The sequence below is a fragment of the Lactuca virosa genome, chromosome 1 (assembly GCF_052849685.1).
Source record: "Lactuca virosa cultivar CGN04683 chromosome 1, Lactuca_virosa_CGN04683_v6, whole genome shotgun sequence".
NCBI lineage: Eukaryota > Viridiplantae > Streptophyta > Magnoliopsida > Asterales > Asteraceae > Lactuca > Lactuca virosa.
Window position 1 is genome coordinate 83522708 of NC_136426.1, and position 11257 is coordinate 83533964.

General features: G+C 35.1%; 1 protein-coding gene and 1 long non-coding RNA gene across 13 annotated transcripts; one reads left to right on the plus strand and one right to left on the minus strand.

The window, feature by feature from the left end:
• Positions 1-1572: 1572 nt before the first annotated feature.
• Positions 1573-4756, minus strand: AAE7 (acyl-activating enzyme 7). The gene is made up of 3 exons (XM_079075210.1): positions 4445-4756; positions 3390-3986; positions 1573-2644 (listed from the first exon to the last, which is right to left on the minus strand). The coding sequence occupies exons 1-3, from the start codon at positions 4679-4681 to the stop codon at positions 1748-1750; spliced, it is 1731 nt and encodes a 576-aa protein (XP_078931336.1). The 5' UTR covers positions 4682-4756; the 3' UTR covers positions 1573-1747.
• Positions 4757-4984: 228 nt separating this feature from the next.
• Positions 4985-9448, plus strand: LOC145149432 (uncharacterized). 12 transcript variants are annotated; one of them, XR_013730359.1, is made up of 8 exons: positions 4985-5282; positions 5581-5739; positions 5833-5935; positions 6637-7092; positions 7183-7217; positions 7327-7731; positions 7850-8665; positions 9018-9295. It is a non-coding gene; the product is annotated as an uncharacterized LOC145149432 (long non-coding RNA). The 12 variants fall into 12 exon arrangements; XR_013730353.1 differs by adding an exon at positions 9324-9448 and having other exon boundaries at positions 6637-7731; positions 9153-9223; XR_013730307.1 differs by adding an exon at positions 9324-9445 and having other exon boundaries at positions 6637-7731; positions 9018-9239.
• The last annotated feature ends 1809 nt before the right edge of the window (positions 9449-11257 follow it).

Sequence of the window (11257 nt, forward strand, 5' to 3'; positions counted from 1 at the left end):
CTACCCCCATGGTATTTCCCTGGAATGCCATGGGCTACCCCCATGGTCTTACAACCAAGTGACATGGGCTACCCCCATGGTCTTTCATGCAATTGTCATGGGCTACCCCCATGGTCTTTCATAAAAATGTCACGGGCTACCCCCGTGGTCTTCCATGCAAGTATCACAAAGACAACTAACATCCTACACAATCCAGTGGGTCGACATTGGTGCCTTCGACCCACGAGTACAGTGAAGAGACTCACTCTCAGACGATGATCAACTGATACTGCTCTTACTAACTTGCCTGCCTTAGAACTTATATTAAATCGTAAATAAATGTTACAAGTGCTAGTTGATCTTAGAAAGAATGTGTTTGAACTCAAGTGTCGAAAGAATCAGAGAATAAGAAAAAGTGAAAGTGTATGTGTGCATAGATCAGCTAGCTTTTATACATAACAAGAATAACTAAAACTTCGAGATTCTTGGGATTCTCCTTGATCTTTGCTTGGCCCAGCTTTCTCGAGGGTCTTCAACATTCATGAAGCATTGACCACGTGTAGTTGATTTGGTCTATTACTTTTTCCTTAAGTTTTGAGTCCCTGCACAAGATTTTACAAGAAAAACGATGGCAGTCCAAGATACCGAATAAATCCAAGATCTTAGGCTTGCCCGAGATATTAGTTCAAGTTCAAGAAATAAATGATAACTCAAAATTTTTACCCATAGCAAGTTGATATTGGCATATTGCACTAATGTAAATATAATTGTAAAAATTGATGAGACATATTTGAAAGACCATCACATTGTGGAACTGTGGATGGTCTAATAATAAAACTAAACTCCTGACAATTACAAAATTCATCACAACCCTCACCTTTCCATAACTACATAGTTCGTATTTGATACCTTAGATGAGAAGAGTACTCGGAAGATAGCATTCCATGAATATAAGATATATGGAGGTTGTAGGTAGATATGGCAAAGCTCTCTGGTGTTATGATAGTATAAATTATAGAAGTTTCTATCCTCAAATTTAGGATGTTTCAAAAGTGAAGGTTGTACCATAGAACCACAAAAGGTCAATCGTCAATGGTCAATGGTAATAGTTGGATTTTAGCAGCAAATAGTGGTATCACTAGAGCCACAAAAATGAAGCTCCCACTCGTTTAACACATTTCCAACCAAAAACTCGTCACTAGTTCAATTGGTTTTGATATGATATTCTGGAATCTGGAAAATAACACACTCGTGTTTTAGTCCATTGATAACAACTATCCCCCGTTTTACTCCTATTCCTCGAGGTGAACTCGCATGATACCCCTTCGGGTTTGGAGTGGTGTGAATGGTAGAGATTGCTGGAAATCAACATTTTGGATTTTGAAAAAAGTTTCAAAATAAGGTAATTGCGTTTGTTTTATTATATGAGGGACCTTTTTTCATATGTTATGAAAGATGGTCAATTCAATCTTTTACTTTTGCAAAAATTTTGTATCAATCAAAAGTTAAATCATAACTATTAACTATACTAGTTTTGTTTTTCTACAAGATGGAATCTTACTTCGATTGGAAAACACGACAAGATAAACATCATACAATACAAAGTACAAACCCCATAACACAAACCAATACATCAATACAACAATTTATAACAATTCTCAACCATTCAAGTTTAATACCCCTGATTCCTAAACAACATCAAACATTACCCTTTTATTCATCTCCCAATCATACTTGTTATATACACCACAATAAAACATAATCTTCTTCACAACTTACTCATCTTAATAGGCCCCATCTCCTTCGCTTGCGCCCTCAACAAATGTTTCTGAACCTTTCCCGTTGCAGTCTTCGGCAACGGACCAAAAACAACGGATTTTGGCACCCAATAAGCCGGCATTTTCGAACGACAAAATTTCATAATATCATTCGCAATTTTACCTTCATCAGATTCACCAATCCCTTCTTTTAAAGTCACAAATGCACACGGTGATTCACCCCATCTTGTATCCGGTCTAGCCACCACTGAAGCTTCACCAACCATCGGATGTTGATACAAACTATTTTCAACCTCAACACTACTAATATTCTCACCTCCCGAAATAATAATATCCTTTGACCTATCTTTAATCTCAATATACCCATCCGGATGCCTCACCGCTAAGTCACCGGAGTGAAACCACCCGTTGGCGAAAGCTTCCGTGTTTGCTTTCGGGTTTTTTAAATACCCTTTCATTACGATGTTCCCACGGAACACGATTTCTCCGACTGTGGTCCCGTCTGACGGTACCGGTCGGAATGTCTGGGTGTCCATTACTTCTAGCCCTTCCAGGGCTGTGTAAGGGACACCTTGACGGGCGTTTAGTTTCGCCTGTGTTTCGGGCGGGAGGCCGTCCCATTCGGGCTTCCACGCGCATATTGTTGACGGGCCGTAGGTTTCTGAGAGGCCGTATGTGTGTGCTACACGGAACCCATTTTGGGACATTTTGAAGAGGACAGATGGCGGTGGGGCCGCTCCGGCTGTCATGACGTGGACTTGGCGGGGGAGTGGGAGGATAGTGTCTTTGGGTGGTGCGTTGACTATTGTGTTGAGAACCACTGGGGCGGCACAAAAATGGGTGGCACCGTGATTGGCTATTGCAGAGTATACACCTTTCGCTGTCACCTGCATAATAAAATATATCACGCTTACAAAACAGGACAAAACAGAACAACACAACATTTTTTTTTCCAGTAAGCTTATTATGGGTTGGTTCCACCAGTTTTACATTAAATTTTTATTTTATTTTATATACAAACCATTATATATACTGTTTAGTTATTTAAATTTAATTTCCACAAATATATTTGAAACTAATTTAAAATAAATAAACAGTGTATATATAATTTTACCAAATATACTATAGCAAAATTTTATCTTTATATATATACATGTTCATAAAATTAAAAATAAATAAAATAAAATAAATAAAGTACGTTTTACATTTAGTTGTTACATAATCTTTAACTTCTAAATACTTCTATTATCACTTTTTAGAAAAGAGAACATTTGTATCTAACTATATGAATTTTCTGATTTTTTATATTTTTTCATATGTTATACATAACGTTTTTTGTATCCAACCATACTTTTTATATTCTTAAATATCATATAACCATTTATTTAAGTACAAAAAAGTGAAACACAGATTCAAAATTTTGAAAAAGCACTTACATATTACATATGCACAAGTTTAACTTTTTTGAGAAAACACTTTTGGAAATAACTTTTCTGAAATAACACTTTTAGAAATAACCTTTTTGAAATGGCTTTTACAATACAAAACAAGCTTCTCCAACATCTTTTCAAATGAAAATTTTTTGAATAAACTTTTATTGTGTTTGTGTTTTATTGAAACTGAAACTGATACCTGTCTAAGACATATGTTGGTCCCACAAATAGCAGCGAGAGTCCAAGTGAAACACCAACCATTGCAATGAAACATAGGCAAAGTCCAAAGGTACACGGCTCCTTCCGGTATACCCCACACCACAACATTACTAGTGGCTGCCAGGTAAGCGCCTCGATGATGCAAAACCACCCCTTTAGGGCTTGATGTTGTGCCCGAAGTATACCCCAAAGCAATACTATGCCACTCATCTTGTGGTGGTTTCCATATAAATTCAGGGTCACCGGATTCTAGAAACTTTTCATATTCAATTGCACCTTTTGCTAGAGCATATTGCAGATTTTTTGGATCACATTCACTGCTTTCGTCTTTGATGACAATTAGAATTGGGGGGTTGAAATTGGTTTTTATTTTTTCTTGTAGAATTGCTAAAGCTTTTTCAGCTACTTTGAAGTATTCTTGATCCACCATTATGACTGCAGATGCTGAGTGTTCTAGAAGGAAGGCGATTGTTGGAGCGTTTAGACGAATGTTTACTGCATTTATGACTGCTCCACTCATTGGAACTCCAAAATGAGCTTCGTACATGGCTGGAATGTTGGGTGCAATCACTGCTACCTGCAAATTATAGTATAAAGTAGTGATTTTAAACAGTTTGCCCTATTTCGCGAATCTGAATCTGATTTTTTTGATGTTTTAGGGCCAAAATAATCATAAATATCTGAACTTGATTCTTAAATTTCTAGATAATCGCTTTCAAAACGCTCATTCAAGTATCCCCTTTACTCTGATTTTATTCTTACTAATATTCATGATATTTAAATGCGCAATAATGGCTACCCCGAATAGCCCCATAGCCTTATTAGTTATTACATATTGATTATACACACAAACAAATTTGAGTTCTCTTTCAAACGTATTTATTACCAGATCGTGAGAGAATAAAATTTATTATCAGGATTGTGTTTGATGATTCATATGTAGAATTTTTGGATTGAAGTAATCTTTTGTCTCAAAAATCATCGGCGTACGCTAATAAAATCACAATCGATTAAATGAGACGAGGAAATTATTACCGTTGAACCGAATCCGACGGAGTGTTTGGAAAGAGCGGATGCTAATCGGCAGCAACGCTGGTAAGTTTGTAGCCATGTGTACTGAACGGAGCCGTGCACCACCGACCTACGGTGGGGGTGAACCAGAGCAGCTCTTTTCAAAAACCAAAGTGGAGTTAGTGCTGTGTAGTTTGCTTCGTTCTTCGGCAAATCATCGATGTCTCTCTCCTTTTCATGCCTTCTTCCCTCCATCGCCATCTTCCCCCTTTTTCACGGAGTCTCTCGCAGTTTCTCTGTTGGATATGTCGAATTTGTTTTATGTGGAGAAAAAGGAGATGACCGATCATGTTTTCACTCGTTGAGTTTAGCGTTATTACATTCTAGCCCTCTTGGTTTTGTTTATTACTTTTTTCTTCCCAAATACTAATACAATATATAATTTGATTATTTGATACGTAGGTGGTGAAAAAAAAAAAAAAAAAAAAAATAAGCTTAAAAAGTTGGGAACAATATACTTCTTTCTCTTTCTTACTGAAGTTTTCCTTCTTACAAAAAAAAAAAAAAAAACCCACTCTTCTACCCTCTTTATCAATTCTTCTCCACCGCGTTTGACTTCACCGCCTTTTATTCTCACTTCTTTCTTCTTCACTCTTCCTTCGCCTTCCGGTTTTTGGATCCCACCGCCTCATCTCTCTGCCTCCACTCAGATAGTCGTTCTAACTGGTCTCTAGATCCTTCTTATTCGCACAACACATTTACGGGTTATGCTTATCGTTCCAATCCTCCATTTCTTCATCTCACTGTCAATCCACAGTCGGTCTCCTCCTTCTTTAGCTGAAGAACCCTCTACTTGATCCAGGTATGTTTTTCCCTTCTTGCGTTCTGACCTCCACCGCCTCCTCTCACTTCCGCTGTCGTGCTTTGGAATTCCGGTAGCTAATCTTATCGGCTTCCTCTATCCTTCATTGACACACATCTCCACCGCCTCATAGTAGTCGGTTGGCCGAGGAAGTAGTGAGCCGGAGGAGAGGGAGGGTAGGTGGCCTGTCTGTAACACCGGTGGCCATGTTACTACCGCTCCCCTCTTCTGCAATTTCTTATCGGCCCAGTTGATTCAGAAAGGAAGAAATAGAGGTTTTATTTAACTATGTTTTTAGGTGACCGCCTCAAATTGAGTACTTTTGTTGTTCAAGATTGTGTGTGTTTTGAAAGACTAGAAAAGAACGCCCAAGACAGAGAGACTGGACGATGTCAAAAGGGACGCAGGAAGAAACAGAAGGTTCGTCGGATCATGAATCCGACTTCCAAACTTGCAGGTTCGATTCGTTTAATTTTTCTTTAATAATTGTTCTTGGAATTATCTATATACGTTTGTTTGTAAAGTATTGTGATTCTGGGGCATGTCTCAGGTTGATGGAAGTCATATCGGTGCTCATGGAACTTTTGAGATTCAGGTTCGTTGCGAATCCCTCTCTAATTCATCTGCTCATTATCCCTACGTTTTTATGTAAGGTATGTGTCGATTACTCCCTGAATTTTGTTTTGCTTTTATACCTCATGGCAACGAGACTACCTGTTATAGTTACTACAACATTCAAGTTTGTGTGTGTAAGTGTTGATTAGCATTACAGAAATTTCAAGAAACTCATAAAGCACAGTAGGTGATCCATAAAATGCCTGAAAAATAAAAGATTTTTTTTAAATGGTCCTTTGCTGATTTGGCTATGCCCTTAATAATCAACATATGTAAGGATAATGTTACATATTAACACCTGAACATAAATATATACATATGAATCCTAAAATTTATTCCATAAGTTATATTTCAGTCTCATCGGAATCAACAAATAAACCCCTTTCTAAAAGGTTTGAATGGCTAATAAAGTACCTGATACACACCAAACATAGTCGTATTCGTTTGTGTTGTATTGGTCTTGGATAAGAATAGAATCAGAATCCCGAAAAATCATGGAGTAACAGAATAACAGGAAAACACGAAGGTTATAACGGTCTTTACATTAACACAAACAAAAAATTTATGTGTAGTTACAACAACAGTTTTTTTTTAATAGGGTAGAAGATTATATAAATCATGTGATCCTACTAATTATATATGGCCTTCGAATTCATTATCTTCCAATGTAATTGTACTATAATAATTGCTATTTTTTTGCTTAATTGTAACTCATTGATTTATTGATTTCATCATTTAGATAATGAAATATTCATCCGCTTACTGGGGCTCCCAGTTGATAATCAAAACACAGCGGTTGCGATGACAACACTGAGGAATCATTTCAATCGAACAAAGAATTTCCCTTTTGTGAAGAGAATTTCAGAGTTCCATGTGATGCTTTTGTTGTTCTTGGCTGATGGATTTGAGTCTACAGGTGAAAAAAGATGTGAAAAGAGTTGCAGGTTAAGATGGAAACAAAGATCATTATCACAATTAACAGCAACATCTGATTCATTAGTAACATAGACAGCACTAACAATCCATTGTAGTGTTCGGTTTAATTTGTTTCCGATTTCAGAAATCTTAAATTTAAGTTTTTTGTTTTATTTACGGGACAGTTTATCAAAGGGATGTTAATCACAATGAAAACCGTAGACCAAAGGTTACAGTTTATATTAATTTATTTCATAACCTAGACCAATTTTCAGCAAGGGTAAGTATGAATGTATTATCAGTTTACAACTTTTTGCTGAAATTATTTTGTTTCTATGGTAACATGTGTTTTTATTGTGGTTTATTTCAGAATTGGAACATATTCTCACTGACATCCTCAACCAGGTCCATATATCTACACGCCATATTTCATTATTTTCAATCAGATTTCATTTTTAATTTTTGCTGATAATATCAACTTTGTTTTTTATTTTTTTTATTGTAACTGGACCAGATAATATGGGTAGGTTCAGAAAGTTAGCAAGCAGAGAACTTCCAGAGGCGATGAAACAGTCCTTACATACATTAATTGCAGTTTTTTTTCAATTAAATTACAGTTTTTCCGGTGTTTTTTTTTTTTTGTATAAAGGTCGAAAAAAATATTTTTTTTCCGGTCCTTATTCGTTTTTTTTTAACGTTTTTGGTCTTTGTCCTATGTTTATTTTATTATTAAATTGGGGGTAGGTGTAGGGATGATTTTGCCTTTGTTTAGTAAATATGTTTCCTTTTTTTTCCATTGTCATTTATCTCATCTATTTTGGACATGAGACTAACATGCAACTTTATCCTTTGTTGTTCTTTTTACTATCGAGTTACACCATGGCATTTTCAAACATATGAAAAGACTTGATAATGAAGGGTAAGTATGATTTTTTTAAATAACTCATTTGCATTTTCCATTGTGATTTACTTCATCTATTTTGGACATGAGACTAACAGTCAACTTTATCCTTTGTTTTTGTTGGTTTTCTATCTAGATGCACCTGGGTATTTTGTAGCATCTGAAATGACTTGATAATGAAGAGGTAAGTATGATTTTTTTCTAATAACTCAACCATGATTCGATTTCCAGAAATTTTACTCCATATAATCTATTTTACTGCCCCGCTTTTGCATCCCTTAAAAATCTATAATTAAGGCATATATTTATACTAACATTATTCTAAGTTCTTTATCTACACTACTAAAATTGCAATTAAGCCAAAATCATTGAAGATAAGAGCCTCTGCCGGAAGAATGCATGAAACTATATGTGTGAGGATAATATCCTACTAAAATAAGAAAAATATGAAGATGTTTCATGCGTTAGTTACCACTTCTACAAAAGAAGGTGTCATTTCGTTATGAAGAAACGATTTTGGGTGAGTTATATTGTGCATTTTATCATTTGTTACGGTTAGTCGGTATATAGAATTACGGTGAAGTGGTTTGTATAACCACTTATCTAGGGGCCATTTGAGTACTTTCCTACAAGTTATTGAAGCCAGATTGTTATATTTTGCATGTAAGCATATAATTTGTTTATTTTTTGTTACTTGGCTCTCAAGTCTATTGCTATTTATAAATCTGATTCAAAGTGGAGGTATCCCTGCACTTATTGGTTTTTTTGTTACTTGGCTCCTCCATGTTATCTGTTTTTTATTACATTTACGGAATGCTCATTATACGTTTGTTGAAATCTCTGTTGTAGGTCCGACGAATAATTAGAAGCTTGGTTATGAGAATATATGTGTCTCTACAAGTAAGTGTGTGGTGCAAAAACAGGAAGATCGTGAACAATGAAATAGGAAAAGGTAAAAAACTTTATTTGTTAACTTGGTGACTTTTATTTTATACAACACGTTGGATATAAATGTATAATATATAAAAAAAATATAAACCATTGCATATATAATCCTTTTTCTGATAAAAAAATAATTAAGGGTTCAATAAAAGGATTTTAGCACATTTACTAAAATTTAGTAATACAAACTCCCCTGTATATTTGATATTTCTAACCATAAGAGTGATGTTGTACTTTCTTAAAAATAAACTGGGAAAATGTAATCTATCATGGGATATTTTCTTTTAAATATGTCAAATAAATAAAATAAACAAGTCAAACTTTATATATTAGAAATGATTTTTAACTTTTTTTTGTTATAGATATGAGGTTGGTGGAATGCCTTGCAGCAAGAAGAAAAATGCAATGCGAGCGAGTGTTTTTAAGTTTCAACACTGCAATCTTATACAATTATTTCCGGACAATAATTTTGACATTGATTTATTTATGTATTTCAGATGCTTAATTATTTATTTCCGTGGATTATGATACTTCATGGGCTTTAATACTGGCTGCACTCTCTGATCTGGTGACCTACCCACTTTGTATTTTCTTTAACTGATCTTTGTTTTTTTTAATTATGGAGTGGTTATTTAAAACACTTAACCATGCTGAATATGTAATTGCAGGACAATAATCATTTCATCAACTACTTCCTTTCCTAAATTTCTATATAAGACATATCCAAAAATCTCATGTATGTTAAATGTATGTTAAATATATCTTCATCAATATAATGGTATGTTGCAGTACATATACAACCTGAAAGAACAAAAAAAAAAAAAATTAAGTCAGCGCCAACGGGTGCGCATGATTCCCATCTAGTTTGACATTGTTTTCCAAATTTTACATAAGCTATTAGAGTGGAGGGTATGGGAGGGATGTTTCTCTCACTTTTTGTGGATCACACCACCCTTGCCCTTATTTTTCTTGCCCTCAACTAAAACTCAATGAATGGGTGGGAAGCTCCCCTCACTATTTTTTTATTATTTTTTTTAAGTATATTTCATACATATATTATACTCATTTTGTAGGGAATTAAAAAACATGAATTTTGATATATTTTTTATATTTTTTTAGTAGGTATATAATTTTATAAATATTAAAAAAGATAAAAAAAAAAAAAAAAAAAAGAACTGACCAATAGAATGAGGAAAGAGAGTGCGACACCCCCTCCCCCCACCTTTTTCCCACGGGTTGCTTCCCTCACCCATGGTACGGTGTTCCAGTGGGAGGGAAGCTTCCCGCTCCCCTTTCCCGCTTCCATTCCGTCTGGCTTTATAATGTATAACCAATCAATGTCCGAATTATTTTATCTTTTATTTTTAAAATTTTATATTATTTTCTTTAAATAACAAATAGATTTGTTTTTAGAGGCGGAACAGATCAAAGTGAAGGATAGCACAAAAAAATCACCTAATATACAATAGCACAAAAAAATCACCTAATATACAATAAGAAAAAATAAAAACCGCAATTTCATTGGACATAACAAAGTGAAAAATAGACTATAGAATATATATTACATTGTAAAGTTCATCTCTTCGCTCTTTCATTTTCGGAAAATAAGTAATTACATTTTCAATTTTAACATTCTCAAGTGTTTTCTTTTTTACACTACAAATCAAAGCATCATTCAAAAAATTATCACCTATTCGGTTACGCAAACCAGTCTTCAACAACTTTATTTCAGAAAAACACCGTTCAACGGTTGCGGTTGCGATTGCGACGGGCAAAGCCAAAGTTAGTTTTAATAATTTGTAAACCAAAGAAAAATAGAGGTGCTTCCCTATTTCCACCAACAAACGAGAGAGGTCTGTAATTCCATTCAAGCTGACAAATTTCTCATCATGGAACAATGATTGATAATAGATATCAAGTTGTCCATTAAGGCCCACCCTTTCTGAATCGTTAAAATCATTTTTGTATATGTAACATTCGTTTTCTAAAATGGATCAATTGGTGACCTAAAGGAATAAAAGGTAAGGTTTTTGAGGAAAACATCATGTCACGACGTGGTGCATAGATGACCACGACATGACATGACTTGTTATGTGCGTGTATCCTGATGGACACCACGACGTGGCATGAAGGTTGCCATGATGTGGTGGTTGTTGCAGCCCAAGCCCATTATGTTTTAGGTTTTCTCCCATATTTAAACATCTTAATTCATTGATATGATATTCTCCATCATCCTCCATCTCCCTATTTTGAAACCCTAGCCTCTAGCATGATTGAGAGCTTGTCTGCTTGATTGAAGAGCTTGTTGTTGGAATTTAGTGAGGCTTGGGGAAAGAGGAAGTTCATATTGGTGCAAGGAAGCAAAGAGCTAGCTTTGATCCATCACATTCTTTTGATTTATGAGTTATTGAAGGTATAAAGTTCATACATTAACCTTTCATCTTCTTGTTTTTGGTCCTTTCCATAGATGCTCTTGGAGTTTGAGGAACTCCATAGCTTGTTGTGACTCTCAAATGGTCATTAGGTTTCTAAAAATGAGAAAAGAGTCATGGTTGGGTTTATATTGTGTTCTTGAGCAAGCTTTGGACATATTATGGACTTA